Source organism: Micropterus salmoides, unplaced genomic scaffold (assembly GCF_014851395.1).
Source record: "Micropterus salmoides isolate LMB-PRFRI ecotype aquatic unplaced genomic scaffold, ASM1485139v1 Ms_hic_scaffold_19, whole genome shotgun sequence".
Taxonomy (NCBI): Eukaryota; Metazoa; Chordata; class Actinopteri; order Centrarchiformes; family Centrarchidae; genus Micropterus; species Micropterus salmoides.
In genome coordinates this window covers 32,070,434-32,086,508 of record NW_024041039.1, presented here as the reverse complement: position 1 = coordinate 32,086,508, position 16,075 = coordinate 32,070,434, and the positions used below count along the sequence as shown (strand labels likewise).

The 16,075-nt window shown below is 38.8% G+C and overlaps 2 protein-coding genes across 2 annotated transcripts in view; one reads left to right on the top strand and one right to left on the bottom strand.

Annotated features, from left to right (window-relative positions):
- The window catches only part of LOC119910970 (glutamyl aminopeptidase), a 54,799-nt gene extending 46,200 nt beyond the window's left edge, over window positions 1-8,599 (top strand). Inside the window, exon 20 of the mRNA XM_038729842.1 lies at window positions 7,445-8,599. Within this exon, the coding sequence (XP_038585770.1) occupies window positions 7,445-7,591 (147 nt within the window). The 3' untranslated portion in view covers window positions 7,592-8,599. The remainder of the gene's footprint in view (window positions 1-7,444) is intronic.
- Window positions 8,600-11,289: 2,690 nt separating this feature from the next.
- The window catches only part of rrh (retinal pigment epithelium-derived rhodopsin homolog), a 35,823-nt gene continuing 31,037 nt past the window's right edge, over window positions 11,290-16,075 (bottom strand). The window contains exons 5-7 of the mRNA XM_038729381.1: window positions 15,765-15,933; window positions 11,690-11,868; window positions 11,290-11,479 (exon numbers count right to left, since the gene is read on the bottom strand). Coding sequence (XP_038585309.1) covers window positions 11,374-11,479; window positions 11,690-11,868; window positions 15,765-15,933 — 454 coding nt within the window. The 3' untranslated portion in view covers window positions 11,290-11,373. The remainder of the gene's footprint in view (window positions 11,480-11,689; window positions 11,869-15,764; window positions 15,934-16,075) is intronic.

Here is a 16,075-nt window from a genome sequence, read left to right as displayed (position 1 = left end):
CTCGGCCTGTGCCTCGAGGAATGTGAGTATTAATATGACTGGGAGGGGTGGATTCATTTAGGCTAACATATTCTCCATCACCCAGCCAGGTTTCAGTAAAACAAAATAAATCAATATCATAATCTGATATTAGTTCATTTACTAGTACACCTTTAGAAGAGAGAGAACTGATGTTTAAGAGTCCACATTTAATTTTCCTATTCGTTTGCACTATTGCTCTTGTGGTTTTAATTTTTATGAGGTTTTTATGTACAGCTCCTCTTCTGTTTACCTTTGATTTAAATAATTTCGATGGTCGGGGGGCAGACACCGTCACTATAGGATTTTCACTAAGTAACTCCTGAAATGGAGGAGCAGAGAAGTGTGTTAGACTGTGACTCTGCGTAGGGTTTTGGGTGGGTAACTGCTGAATTAGAAGGGCAGAGAAGTGTGTTAGACTGCGACTCTGCCTCCTGGTCTCAACTCTGGGTTGTCATGGATTTGGTCCACTAATAAACTTGGCCAGATTTCTAGAAATGAGAGCTGCTCCTTCCCAAGTGGGATGGATGCCGTCTCTCCGAATCAGACCAGGTCTTCCCCAGAAAGTCTGCCAATGATCAACAAAGCCCACATCGTTTGCTGGACACCACCTCCACAACCAGCGGCGGAATGACGACATGCGGCTATACATGTCATCACTGGTCAGATTTGGCAGGGGTCCAGAGAAAACTACGGTGTCCGACATTGTTTTTGCATATGTACACAACGACTCAACATTAATCTTAGTGACCTCTGATTGGCGTAACCGGGAGTCATTACCAATCAATATCATTACATACATGTACAGTTTTGCTGCATCTCCACTCATTTGATTTCTTATAAATCTGAAATAAGCCAGGTTATAATTTACTATAATACAATACAATATTTTGTAATATGTAATATATAATAAATAACCATATCATCTGCATACATTAGAATATTAACTTCAGAACAGACAGGTATCATTTATATAAATACTGAATAATAGAGGGCCCAAAACTGAACCTTGCGGAACACCAATAAGACAATCTAAGAATGAGATTGTTCCTTTAATTCTTGTACAATTTTGTCTGACACTCAAATATTAGAGTAACAGACAACATCTATTCAATAGTATTTGCTAATAATAAGAAGTTAATAATTTAGATAACCGTACATTCTGATTGACTGTATCAAATTCCTTTTTTAAAATCTAAGATGGCTCCTACCAACCCTGCTTTATTCAACTTGCCTTTTAACTGTTCCACAAAATAGCAGATGCTGTCTCTGTCGAATGTTTCGGTCTAAACCCAAACTGCATTTCATTTAAGTGGGCTTTCACACCTGAAAGTCCCCACCAAGGTCCGAACCAAAGTTCATGTTGTGATACATTTTGATCCAGTCGGTTAGTTTTGGGTGGTTTCACACTGCAATTCTGCGACCACACTAAAGGACTTTACATGACAGACTTGCGTTTTGTCGTCATCATCTATCTGGGCTGCGTCTCCCTGTACTTCTGACATTGATTGGTTTATTAAAGAGTTCAGTGATCATCTTTGACAAGAATGAATGAATAAAAAATGAACAAATGCGTATTTGCCACTACTATATTATTATTATTATTATTATCATCATTACTACCTGCAGCACCAATTATACTGAAGGCTAGTCGCAATTAAACGTCCTCGTTGTGCAAACACTATAACGTTACCGACAGGACAGGAGGAGAAGATCAGCAATCCTTCTGCTCCTCCGTTTGAGGAGAGACCAAAGACATGGGTGGCAGTGTGCCTCTATAGTGGCCGTCTGTTTGATGATCTCGATCGAGGTAGGTCTGAAAGTCCCCTAAAAAATGGTGGCACAAATTCAAATGGTTAATTAGCTGCTTGGTCACAATTTATTCAGTCACCTGAGATGTTATTGGAAGTATACTAACTGGTCTGTAGTTGGCAATCTCAGAATGATCTCCTCCATAAAAAAATAGTGATAACTGAAGCTTTTAAACTCAGCTTTTTAAACAGCTTGTTTAATAGATTTATTTATCAACTGTGTAAATGAGGAACACAGGGTTGTGGCATTCCTCTAAATTAAGCAGGAACCCAACCCATATATATCCTAAGCTGCATGGTAACTGTAGCTACGAGCTAACTGTCCGAGCAGTCTGCATTTAACTAGTCATGCTCATTGCTGTAGCCTGATGAAGACAGACCAAATTATGGACACACAAAAAAGCCAAACTACTCTTATGTCATGTGGCTGTGACTGATAATTTTTCAACCACAGATGATCTTACTCAGGTAAAAGTGAAGAAGTGGGAATCCCTGTATTTAATAGGCAATAAATTATGAAACAACACAGCATTATCTCCTTATTTGATTTGTTTGACAAATCATAATATAATATCAGGGAGAACAAAAAAAGTATTTAATAATAATATTTTTAAACAATCTTTACTTATTAGAGAACTAACAGACTAATATTTTGTAATCACACTTGATGGATACACACTGGGAATGTTGTCCTGGTGTATATGTGGCAGGTAATCTAATCAGGAGGCAATGACTCACATCACAAATAAATAAAATGTTCACTTCTTTACCTTTACCTGAGGAAGACCATCTGAAATAATTCTAATCACATCCACATGAAAGACTTGTTTTGTTTTTTTTAATTAAGTTGCTCACTACTTTTTAGTAAATACTTTTGTACTGTTGCTCAAGTAGTTATTATGATGATGACCACTTTTACTTGAGTACTTGTTTTTGCAAAGTAACAGTACTTTCACTCGAGTACAGTTTTGGGCTACTCTACCCACCTCTGCTGGTGGTATGATCAATTTTCCTAATCCTAAATTGATTGGCTGAATCGAACTGAATCTTTAAAAAACATAAAAGCAATTTCATTTTCATCCTGTGTTAATATATTGTTGATCTTCATCAACAATGTAAGATTTAATATCTTTATTTTCCTTTTGAGAGAAGTTATTACAGTTTTTCACAATTGCTAAAACACTCTTTTGGCAAACCCTTAAACGAGTTCAGGTAGACACTTTTTGCAAATCTCATCCACTCTTTGTGCAAAACTCTAAATACATTTTCACTCACTAATACACATTTTGTGTGTATTAGCATTTTGCACTGTGGTGCACTTGTGTTGCAAAATAATAAATACATGCGGCAACACTTTTTGGGTGGTCTTTGGAATTTTGTGTTTGAGCGTGAGCAGGATCATCAACCGGCAGCACAACCTGTCTATGAGACAATGTCAGCTTTCACTGTGGTGTCCCGCTAAGCAAGTAGTTTAACCTAAACCAGCAACCAGTGATTCATAAATGTTTACCTTCAACCATTCAGCCCTTACTTCAATCCAATAAAGGAATTTTTCAAGTGATTATTACCTTTAGCCTGTTTAATAAGGTCATTGAAAAAGTTTGCTTTTGTCTTTCTAAGTTCCTTTAATATTTTGTTACAGTGGTCTTTAAAGAGACACATATCAGTATCAAAGCCAGATTTTAATGTATTTTTGAGTGGATGGTCTCTTTTCTTCATGAAATTCCAAATAGGTTCTGTCAATCAGGGTAGGTTGAATTTTTATGTCTATTACTTCATTTCTTGATAAATTTGGCCTTAACATTATTAACAGTGTCTATAAAAGCCTTACGAAATACAACAGTTTATTCAATGCTAGTTAACCTATCTCAAGCTGAGTTTTTTAATTCCGTATTAAGTTTGGAAAAATCTTTCTTTGGTATCCTTAAGGAAAAATATCTTGTTTTGTCTTAAAATAAACCTTTTACTTCCGGGCAGTGAGTACTAGATTGTGATCAGAAATTCCTGTAAAAAAAATTAAAAATTAAAAATACAAGATCAATTTGAGTTTTACTTATTTGAGTTATTCTAGAAGGTCCAATCTGGCTAAAACATACTGACCAGTAATTTCTTTTTTTTTCTATTTTTCACATTAATATTATTTAAAACAGTCACCTCATTTCCATAGCTTTGCATTTCCTTTAAAATATTCTTAAATGAGTTATAAAAAGTAATCTGAAGAGGGTGGTTGATTAATACCAACCAATATAAATAACATGTTGTGATAAAGTTATGGTGATTGTCAAACATTCTGTTTCTGTATGCAGTTTGTTGATAAATATTTGCTTACCTTTTTCAGCTTGTTTGAAGATACAGTGTCTCATCATCTGACAGACTGTGAGTACACCCCTCACATTTTTGTAAATATATGTGACAACACTGAAGAAGTGACACTTTGCTACAATGTAAAGTAGTGAGTGTACAGCTTGTTTACAGTGTAAATTTGCTGTCCCTTCAAAATAACACATCACACAGCCATTAATGTCTAAACCGCTGGCAACAGAAGTGAGTACACTCCTAAGTGAAAATGTCCAAATTGAGCCCAAAGTGTCAATATTTTGTGGCCACCATTATTTTCCAGCACTGCCATAACCTTCTTGGGCATGGAGTTCACAAGAGCTTCACAGGTTGCCACTGGAGTCCTCTTCCACTCCTCCATGACGACATCACGGAGCTGGTGGATGTTAGAGACCTTGTGCTCCTCCACCTTCTGTTGGAGGATGCTCCACATATGCTCAATAGTATTTAGGTCTGGAGACATGCTCGGCCAGTCCGTCACCTTTACCCTCAGCTTCTTTGTGGTCGTGGCAGTGGTCGTCTTGGAGGTGTGTTTGGGGTCGTTATGTTGGAATACTGCCCTGCGGCCCAGTCTCTGGAGGGAGGGGATTATGCTCTGCTTCAATCTATACAGCATAGTATCGCGATGTTTTGCAAGGCAATATGTATCAATCTTTTATTTAAAAAATTGTACATGAGAAGTTTGTTTTTTTACTAATAAAATTGCTTTTTCAGTCCACTAGAAAAATAATTTTCCTTTGTGGACACAATTTGAAGTTGGGAAAAAGAACAAAATGTTGCAATAAATTGCAATAACATCGTATCGTGACATAAGTATCATGATAATATGGTATCGTGGGGCCTCTGGTGATTCCCACCCCTAGTCACAGTACATGTTGGCATTCATGGTTCCCTCAATGAACTGTAGTTCTCCAGTGCCGGCAGCACTCATGCAGCCCGTGACACTCCCACCACCATGCTTGACTGTAGGTAAGACACACTTGTCTTTGTACTCCTCACCTGGTTGCCGCCACACACGCTTGACACCATCTGAACCAATTAAGTTTATCTTGGTCTCATCAGAACTGGTTCCAGTAATCCATGTCCTTAGTGCAAACTGTTTGCAGGCTTTCATGCGCATCATCTTTAGAAGACACTTCCTTCATGGAAATGCTCCGTACATGTATAGCACCTTTCTAGTCTTTTCGACCACTCAAAGCGCACACATTCACACACATTCATACACTGAGTGCTCAAAAGTGCTCAAACGGAAACATTGACACTCACTCATAGACTAGCGGAATAGCCGCCAGGGGCAATTCGGGGTTCAGTATCTTGCCCAAGGACACTTCGACACGCAACTAGGGGGAGCCAGGGATTGAACCGCCGACCTTCCGATTAACGGCCAACCCGCTCTACCCCCTGAGCCACAGCCGCCCCAGTGTGCGACGTATGGTCTGAGCACTGACAGGCTGACCCCCCACCCCTTTAACCTCTGCATCAATGCTGGCAGCACTCATACGTCTTTTTTCCAAAGACAACCTCTGGATATGACACAGAATATGTGCACTCAACTTCTTTGGTCGACCATGGCGAGGCCTGTTTTGAGTGGAATCTGCCCTGTTGAACCACTGAATGATCTTGGCCACCGTGCTGCAGCCATCCTGCTGCAGTTTCAGGATCTTGGCAATCTTCTTATAGCCTAGGCCATCTTCATGTAGAGTAACCGTTCTTTTTTTCTGTTCTTTTCCATGAGGTGCCATGTTGAACTTCCAGTGACCAGTATGAGGGAGTGTGAGAGTGAGAACGCCAAATTTAACACACCTGCTCCCCATTCACACCTGAGACCTTGTAACACTAACAAGTCACATGACACCATAGAGGGAAAGTGGCTAATTGGGCCCAATTTGGGAATTTTCACTTAGGGGTGTACTCACTTTTGTTCAATTCAATTTTCAATTCAATTTTATTGATATAGCGCCAAATCACAACAACAGTTATCTCTGAGCACTTTTCATAAAAGAGCAGGTCTAGACCGTACTCTATGATGTTATTTACAGAAGCCCAACAGTTCCCACCAAGAGCAGCACTAGGCGACAGAGGCAAGGAAAAACTTCCTTTTAAGAGGCAGAAACCTCGAGCAGAACCATGACTCAGGGTGGGCCATCTGCCTCGACCGGATGGGGGTGAAGGAGAGAGAGGGCGAGAGAGAGCAGGAGAGAGAGAGAGAGGGAGAGAGAGAGGGCAGGAGAGGAACAGAGAGAAAGAGAGAGGGATGGAAGGAGAGAGAGAGAGAGGGGAGGGAGGCAGCCTACACAATATACACACAGAGGTACAGACAGTAAAGGTGATGTTGCTATAGACTAAATGAAAAATGGTACAGATATTTATAGTAGTGAAAATGATAACAATCGTAATGTTAATGATTATAATAACAATAATAACAATAGGACTAGCAACAATAGTCGTTGCAGCAGAGGGTGTCGAGCAGGAACACGGGGGCAGCAGGTGACCCGCAACCACAGCTCCAGACTCCACAGCTCCAGAGCCAGAAACACCTGCAGGAAGTGATAGGAGGAGAGAGGAGAGGGACGAGAAAGCACAAGACTACCAGAAAGGGGAGAAGTTGTGTTAGTAACATGCAATAATGGGATGAGGTTGCATACAGAGGGAGAGAAAGTAGAGGAGAGAGGAGCTCAGTGCATCATGGGAAATCCCCCGGCAGTCTAGGCCTATAGCAGCATAACTAAGGGATGGTTCAGGACTCACCTGAGCCAGCCCTAACTATAAGCTTTATCAAAGAGGAAAGTCTTAAGCCTACTCTTAAATGTGGAGATGGTGTCTGCCTCCTGAACCCAAACTGGAACCTGGTTCCACAGGAGAGGAGCTTGATAGCTGAACGCTCTGGCTCTTGTTGCCAGCAGTTTAAACATAAATGGCTGTGTGATGTGTTATTTTGAGGGGACAGAAAATTTATTTATTATTAAACAAGCTGTACACTCACTAATTTACATTGTAGCAAAGTGTAATTCCTTCAGTGTTGTCACATGAAAAGATATAAACAAATACTTACAAACATGAAAGGGGTGTCATCACTTTGTGTGATACTGTACGTAAAATACCTATCTGATTAAAATACATCGGTTCATATGGAGCCACTGTAAAGTTTTTATTTTAAGCCGCCTTTTCACCACTTGACTTTGAAATGTTGATGTTTGATTTTTTGATCTAGAGCAGGTAGGGATTCACAGGTTGTAATCAGGCTTCTTGTGACATATTTCTCCACACTGGTCTTGTAGATGATGCATTTCTTCAGTATAACACCGGATGCTGGTGCTGGGGAGATGCCACGACAGCAGGCGCTGGAGACAGTGAGGAACAACATCGAATGGATCAGGAGGAATGAGAACGAGATCACTGGGTGGTTGGAGAATAACCTCGCCTAAAACCTTGTAGGGAAACCGACACGCTGTCTCCATCCAGAAGCAGAGTATTCACAGTCACAGTAGATATGGTGGCCTATTCCTGTTGTGTTGGATTCAGTTTAGGTTCTGTTTGAAGGGACAAAGCTGCAGATCTGAATCAACAGTAAATCAAAACAAATACCCAAATCCTTCCTCATAAGCACTTAACAGTAGCAGATTGCACACATCATAAATTTTTTTAAGTCGAAGTCCCATTTTGCAAATAACTGTAGTCCACAAAAGTCTGCATTCCACTTTCAGTCCATTTAGCAGGTTTTAGCTGGTGGTTTTCAGCTTTAAAAGATATTTTGTTAAGTATCTAGTCATGTAGAGATTCTCTACTGCTGTCACCAATATGAATGCACACAATAAGACTCTCACCGTTGTTGTCCTGTTGTGTAGGTAGGTAGCATCATTTGCCTTCTCTGAAGCACTTTCCTCTCTGTTTCTACTAACAATCATTTCTTCATTTTTTGTACACATCACCAGAAGGATCTTTAAACAGCCCCTACTCCTCCTTGTACTTTAAACATTTTTATTATTAATAATCAATATATTCAATATGTTTCTAAACTATTTTAACTCTAAATTTTGTTTTCACTAAGTCACAACAATATTGTATACAATATATATTGTATTGAATTGGATTAAAATAACTTTAAATCTGTTGGAATCATCAGGAGCACAGAAACTGTGGCTTAATGGCGTAGGTGCATTGTACACCTGTGGCACAGCGAGTTTTCTCTCGCCACCACAGAGAGTGCAGCCATGATTGTTGGACCCACCTATATTATATCATGATGCATTCTTCTTAATCTCATCTTGTTTCTTGGTGTGTAGCATACAAAAACAAGTACACACTACTCTCTGAGCATGTTGCTCACATGGCACCGTGTGTGTTTATTTGTATTTTTAAACTATAATAGAAGTGTTGGAGTGTAGGACTTGCTGGAGTTGAAGAGTTGAATGAATAAAGTTTTATTAAACTGACTCGGTGTGAATCATCTGGCCTAGTCAGCCGTGGTGGAATTTTAACATTTACTTAATTACTGTACTGTTGTATAATGTTGAGGTACTTGTGCTGCACTTCAGTATGGTTACTAATTATTTTGAATATTAACAATTTGCATGCAAAACAGGACCAGGAAATCAGTTAGATAGATCTTAATGTTGCAGGAATAATAACAGTGACCATTATGTTGCCCAATAAATACTTTTATTCACTGGTAGAAAGTAACTGATTACAAGCCGTCAAGCACTTTACTTAAGTACTTACTTAACTTTACTTCTTGTTTGTGCTACTTTACTTCACTAGATTTCATAGGAAAACATTGTACCACTATCAGTGTACTTATCTGATGACTTTGCAAGATTTTACACACAAAACATTTGATCAATTTATAAAATATGATTTATTGTTGTAGATTAAACTACCCAAACTTTTACTTTTGACTTAACTTCCAATCAGATCAAAACAAAAGAGCAAAATTAAATTTACTACAAAATTTACTGCCCACAGAATCAAGTCCATTTTTTTCAAAAGAGTTTATAGTTTGTACTATAACCTTTAGCGGAGCACGTTCATGCTCCCAGGTGAGGTGGATGAATCATTTTGATTGGAATGACATTTCCCTATTGTGCTTCCTTCACTTCAATTCCCAAGTTTACATTTTTAGCCACACTACTGGTAAGACTGTAAGAATAGGCTCTAAAGCCATGTTCACATAATAATAATAATTCTAATAAGGCAAATCACCAAAAAATCCTTTCTTAAAGGTACAATGTATAGGATATGGCCAGAATATCTGTTTAAAACATTACAAACGTTATCAACAAAATGTGAAGAAGAACAGTTCTGATGTCTGTATGCTGTGTTGTAGAGATATCTACTGAAGTTAGCATATTTGATATTGATTGATTAGAAAACGGACATAGGTCTGACATCAGCGTGTTGTCAATTCAGTGGGTAGTTTTGACAAGAATGAATAAACACATGCATATCTTTGCCACTATATTGCTATTGTTATGACATTACTACCTGCAGCACCAGCTATACTCGAGGCTAGTTCAAATTCGCCATATGAACATCCTCATTGTGCGAACATTATATTGTCGCCGGCAGAAAAGGAGTAGAAGACCACAAGCAATCCTTCTGCACCTCTGTTTGGGGAGAGACCAAAGACGTGAGTTGCAGTTTGCTTCCTTAGTCGCTGTCTTTTTCAACAGGAGAGCTGTCACAGGCGATTTATATATGTATCCTCATTTCAGTGCTTTTCTCCGTGCAATGAAATAGAACAACAACATTTTCTTAATTTTTCAGCTCCTTTTCTTCTGCTACGTCATCTTCTATTATTTACAGGAACCACCAGAACTTCCTGTAAATGGTCTGAAAGTCCAAACTGTACAAAATGCTTTCATACCAGAAACCAGACTGAGACTACCTCTTTTCGTCAGACCAAATTTCGGCTGTTTGCTCTGAACTGTGGTCCGGGGGGTTTCACACCTGTAATTTTGGTTTGGATCAAACTGAAAAGTCCAAAGGTCCATACCAAATGAGGTATGTGTGAAAGGGCCCATAGTCTAAAAAATAAACCAAATAAACTAACAAAATGTCAAGAAAGGAAATATTCTTATGCCTATTTTGCTTCTTAAACTGAAAAACACAACCATACACCTTCAAGGTGCATTCAAGGTTCTCTCTTTTACTGAACTAAGACTGGCTTCATTGCCTTTTTAATTTATTGTAAAACACACTTTTTTCAAACTCATCAAACCTGTCCTTGTTAGTCTTTCCACTGTTCCACCAGCTCTGGTTTGGTGGAAATGAACCCTTAATTCAGCAAGTTAGAAGTGATAAGGTTCTGGCTGTATACACTGTTGATGAATTCGACAGGAGGGTAGTCTCAGTTCTTATAGATTTTACCTTTAAAAGGCAGATGGAGGGGAAATTAATGGGTTGTGTTTCTGAATGTAAAACTAAAAAAACTGATGCTGCGGATATCAGATTCAGCCACTAGATTTGTTACTAAAACACAGTTTGACTCTATTGTTATCTAAATGTTAGTAACATTCACACACCTGTAGCGCTTTGCCAAAGCATTATAAATCATGCATATACCTAGATAGAAACTAGTCTGTGCCAACGCTCTATGCAATTCCTCTTTTTTTTCTTGCTTCATAAAAATGGCAGCTTTTGCATAATGGCAAAAAACAGACAAAAGCAGGACTTTATTTTTTCTAGAAAAGGTGTAGCTACACTCATTGAGCAGAGTCAACCACCAGTGTCTTGGTTGAGTTTAAAGATACACTTAGGACTCAGAATCAGAGTGAAGTTTTATCTGTCCAATTAACGTCAAATAAATATTCTTGTGATTGTGAAGCTACGTCAGTTTAATCCTACTGTATCTGATGGAAGAAGTGTATCAGCATGTCAACATGTGAGAACAAGGAGTGATGGGTTTTCCTATTTTTGCTTTGGCCTTTTTCAAGCACAAGATATGATTCGGTCAAGCAGTTGAAGCACTCCATTCATAGAAGTATTTTTAAGTATTTGTTATTGAAGTAACTGGAACACAACTGAAACAATGACTACAATGGCACGCAAGTGGAATTTACACAGTAAACACCACAGCGCATTAGCAAAAGAAAAGTAGCCACAAAAAGAAAAACACTGACAGTGATTCATGTTATTTCATCCTAGTCTTTTATACATGGTTTTAATGCTAGGGCATATTAATGCAATATGAGACTGATACATTTTCAGCTCACTGGGTCAGAGGTTGTTGGGAGGTTGTCATGGGAACCTGCGTACTAATGGTGATTCGCTGTCTGGTTTGACATCGGATCATCCCTATGATGGCTCTTCTGAACCTGCAGGAAAAGATCATTAATGTCTTTAAATGCACCATCCACTCACTACTCACAGCAAAATACAGTACTGCATTTAAAACATTGTAATAACACATCTCTAACCCATACAACTGCCTCTCACAAGCTTATACGCAGAAACAAGCATATTAACAAATTATTACATTACCTAATTAACCATTTTCAAAGCATAAAGAAAATAAAAACACTCACTTTTTGTTGGCAACAACATAAATGCAGGGGTTGTAAAAAGTGGAGGACTTGGCAAAGAGTGGAGCGATGATAGCCATGGGAGCAGGGATAGTCTTCGGGTCACCAAACGATGCCCAGAGACACACCACGGAGTATGGAGACCAGGCCACCAAGAACATGACAACCATCACTATTGACATCTGCAAGCCAGAAACACAACAAGGCTTTCATTTAACCCAAAAACCAATGAGGAAAAAGTTCAGTCAGTCATCTGGTTTTCGTTGTCAAGTTCAATCACGTTACGGTTGTTTTCTAGCCAACTGTTTCTCAACTGGTAATCTGTGGACCCCTAGTGGTCTGAAATACATATGTATCTAATATTCACTCCTCAAGACTGACAATGGTTAGGCAAACTTGGCACTGAGCCTACACTACACCAGCAGTGTAGCAAAAGCAGCACAGTAACAGCTGCAGCCCTTTATATTACATCAACCTATTTAGCTGACAATTTTATCCAAAGCGACTTACAATTGCTATACATGTCAGAGGTCACATGCCTCTGGAGCAACTAGGGGTTAAGTGACTTGCTCAGGGACACATTGGTGGACGGGTCACAATGGGGAAAAAAAAACCCCGGGTCTCTCAAACTAAAGGCATGTGTCTTATCAACTGTATCGTCACCACCCCAGTCAAGTGTATACACTGGATAAGAGCCACAGTACAGGAGTCCCCTCAGAAGCTTTTTTGCAGCCCAGTACACAGTCAGTGTACTTGCATGTGTAAGATTGAACAAAATCCAATTGGTGCCAAAAAGATACTTTGTGTCACATTTACGCAAGTAAAATGTGAGTTGATCTGAGATCTGAGATCTCTCTCTAATAAGACTTTTATTTTAAATGACTTTATTTTACCTGAACATTTAGATTTTATGTTTTTAACAGAAATGTGGCTTCAAACAAATGATCATAGCCAAACTGTTGAACTGTGTCCCCCAAATTATGACTGTTTTAATCGGCCCAGATTCAGCGGTCATGGTGGTGAAGGCCTTGTTGGTGTTTTTAAGAAAAATTTTAAGTGTTACAAAGTGCCCTGTGAGAAAATCTTATCTTTTGAAGTTCTGACTTTTAAACTCGGAAGCCTAAATCCAATAAAATTTGCTATTGTTTATCGTCCTCCAAAACCACCAGGCAGCTTTTTAATGGAACTTCCTGAATTTTTATCTACTCTTGTTTTAAACTATGACAAAGTTGTTATTTGTGGTGATTTTAATATCCCTGTGGATGACCCCACTAATAGTTGTGCTTCTGAGTTTTTAAATATCACAAATTATTTTCATTTTAAAAAAATGTATGAGGTGAAACACATAATCGTGGTCATACGTTAGACCTTGTTTTTACTCTAGGTGTGAGAATTTCTACTGTGGATTTACTGGATATGGCTGTATCTGACCACAGATGTATAGTTTTAACTGTGAGTCACCCGCTAATCCCATAGTCATATCCCATACCATATGTTCTCGCATCCTAACCTAACCTTGTGCCCATACTGAAAGTAACACTGACTGTGAGGTGTTTTTAATCATATTTTATTGAAAAGGTGGAGTTAATTCGAGCCTCTATCACACCCAGTGCCACTTCCTCAGATTTTCCACACCCACAGCACGACAATTTTAACAAGTTTTATCCAATTACATTTACGGAACTTGTAGAAACAGTATCACATATGAGAGTATCTTCCAGTCCTCTTGATGTGATACCGACAAAGTTTTTATTAAGAGTCATTGATTCTGTAGGGCCTTGCTTGCTCTGAATTTTTAATAGTTCCTCATCCAGCGGGCGTGTCCCAGATTTTGTTAAAACTGTGTGTGTGAACCCACTGTTAAAAAAACAATATCCAAGTTGCCCTTTATTGCTAAAATTTTAGAAAAAATTGTGTCCAAGCAGCTTCTACATACATTAGAAACAAACAACATCTTTAAAAAGTTTCAATCAGGCTTCAGGAAATACCATAGCACTGAAACGACATTGCTCAAAGTTACCAATGATCTTTTGATGGCTGCAGATAGTGGAATGTGGTCTGTGCTTGTACTCTTAGATCTTAGTGCAGCGTTTCACACGGTTGACCATAGTATCCTCTTGGAGAGAATGAGGCGCTGGGTGGGGATATCTGGCACTGTTTTAGACTGGTTTATAATCTTACTTGTCACATAGGAGTTTCCGTGTGTCTTTGAATAATTATATGTCCTCATACACTACTGTTAAGTATGGGGTGCCGCAGGGGTCAGTCTTGGGACCAATTTTATTTTCATTATATATGCTTCCTTTAGGGCACATTATTCAAAGACATGGTATCTCTTTCCATTTTTATGCAGATGATACACAGTTGTACCTGCCCATTAAACACATTGACCCTGAAATGTTAACTTCATTGAAGGACTGCCTTAGTGAGTTAAAAAAAACTGGATATCCGATAATTTCCTTCAATTAAACTCCGATAAAACAGAGATCCTCATCATTGGCCCCAAGCATTTGACAAAACATATTGTGCCGTTCACAGATTGCCTTGGTTTATCAGAGCAAATCAAGCCAGTGGCAAGGAATCTTGGTGTCTGGTTTGACAGTGATTTGTGTTTTGAGCAGCACACCACAAAGCTGGTGAAATCATGTTTTTATCATCTTAGAAACATTTCTAAAATCCTACCTTTTTTAACTTTTATAGATACTGAGACCATTTTACGCGCTTTTATTTCTTCACGTTTGGACTATTGTAACAATCTCTTTTCCTGCCTGAATCGAAAATCTATTGTTCAGCTACAGTATGTCCAGAATTCAGCTGCCAGGCTTTTATCTAGAACCTAGAAACGTGATCTTTATCATCTATATCACTACTGTTTTGGCTTTGTTACACTGCCTGCCAGTATGTTTTAGAATTGATTTTAAGATTTTACTGATTACATTTAAGGCTTTACATGGTCTTGCCCCTTGCTATATTGCTGACCCTTGCTATATTGCTGACCTACTAGTACCTTATATACCAGCTCGTAACTTGAGATCCTCAAGTAAGGGCCTTTTTAGTGGTCCCAGAGACCCGGCTGAAACTGAGAGGGGCACAGAGGCTCTGGAACAATCTACTCGAGGAAATTAGGTCAGCTGAATCAGTAAATTCTTTTAAATCCCTTGTTAAAACATACTTTTATCGTAGAGCATTCCCTGATTTTCCTTGATTTTATTTGAAGTATATTTTGTTTCTTGTATTGTTTTATATATGTCATAACTGCTTTATGTAAAGTGCTCTATAAATAAAGATTATTATTATTATTATTATTATTATTATTATTAATGATTTTGGCTTACTACTGTGAAATCACTGTTACACACTTGAATGGAATTAATGAACAGACAGAAGTACACAGAGTACACGCATAGCATTTTAACAGCTGTTGACCTGTTAATGAGGGAAAATACATATATGCTGATGTGCACAGGTTACTGTGGATACCAAATATGCATAAAGTATGGATTTATTAATAGTTTAGTAAATTAAATAATGATTTGATACCATAGAATCCTGTGGCTGGTTCGTTTTCTTTCAGATCACACGCAAACCACACCAGAGTCTGCTTGGAAGCGCACTGAGACCACCGTTTTCAAGCACGGTCAGTGCAGTGCTTTGGTCAGGTTAGGTGTGAAAGCAAAACTCCCAAATAAACTCCTATTAAGGGGGTACTAAGGGGGTATAATCAACGATTATGCAAACAGGCTACAGTGTCCACGCTGGTGCTGTTTGCTGCATGAGACGAGAAAATCTTGGAAGCGGTGGGGGTTCATCTCTGCAGAAGACACAGATGATGACACACAAGCAAACTTTATTCAAAATATTCAACCAAACAACAGAAATAAATGTTCAGTCTGGCGGACTGGGTCCAATGTGGTCCCCTTTGTAACTGGGGCCCAGGACAGCTGCACCCTCGGCACCTCCTCTTGCTTAGCTACAGCCTACACTAAAGCTGCATGCCACTAAGTGGCCAACTACCTCAATGACAGCAGAGTAAAAGAAAGAAAAGTGAACCTGAAAATGGCAGAGTGTACGTTTTCACCTTTGTGACATCCATCTGATCTGACCAGTCGATGTTGATGCTGTCCAGGCAGTTGCTGGCTCTGTATCTCCTCACAGTGACTGACACGTTGTAGTAACAATAAAACATGACAGATAGAGGCACCACAAAGTTCACAGCAATCACTGCCATAGTGTAAGAGATGAAAGAGCTGTGGAGAAAAAGCAGAGTTGGTTACAGTGTCACGCCATGATATACTGGACTATTTTTTTAATCTTGGGCCTGATATGTATTAGTGTTTTAAACTAAATTAAAAATCTAATAATTTAAATTAAATTTAGTACTCCCAAAGC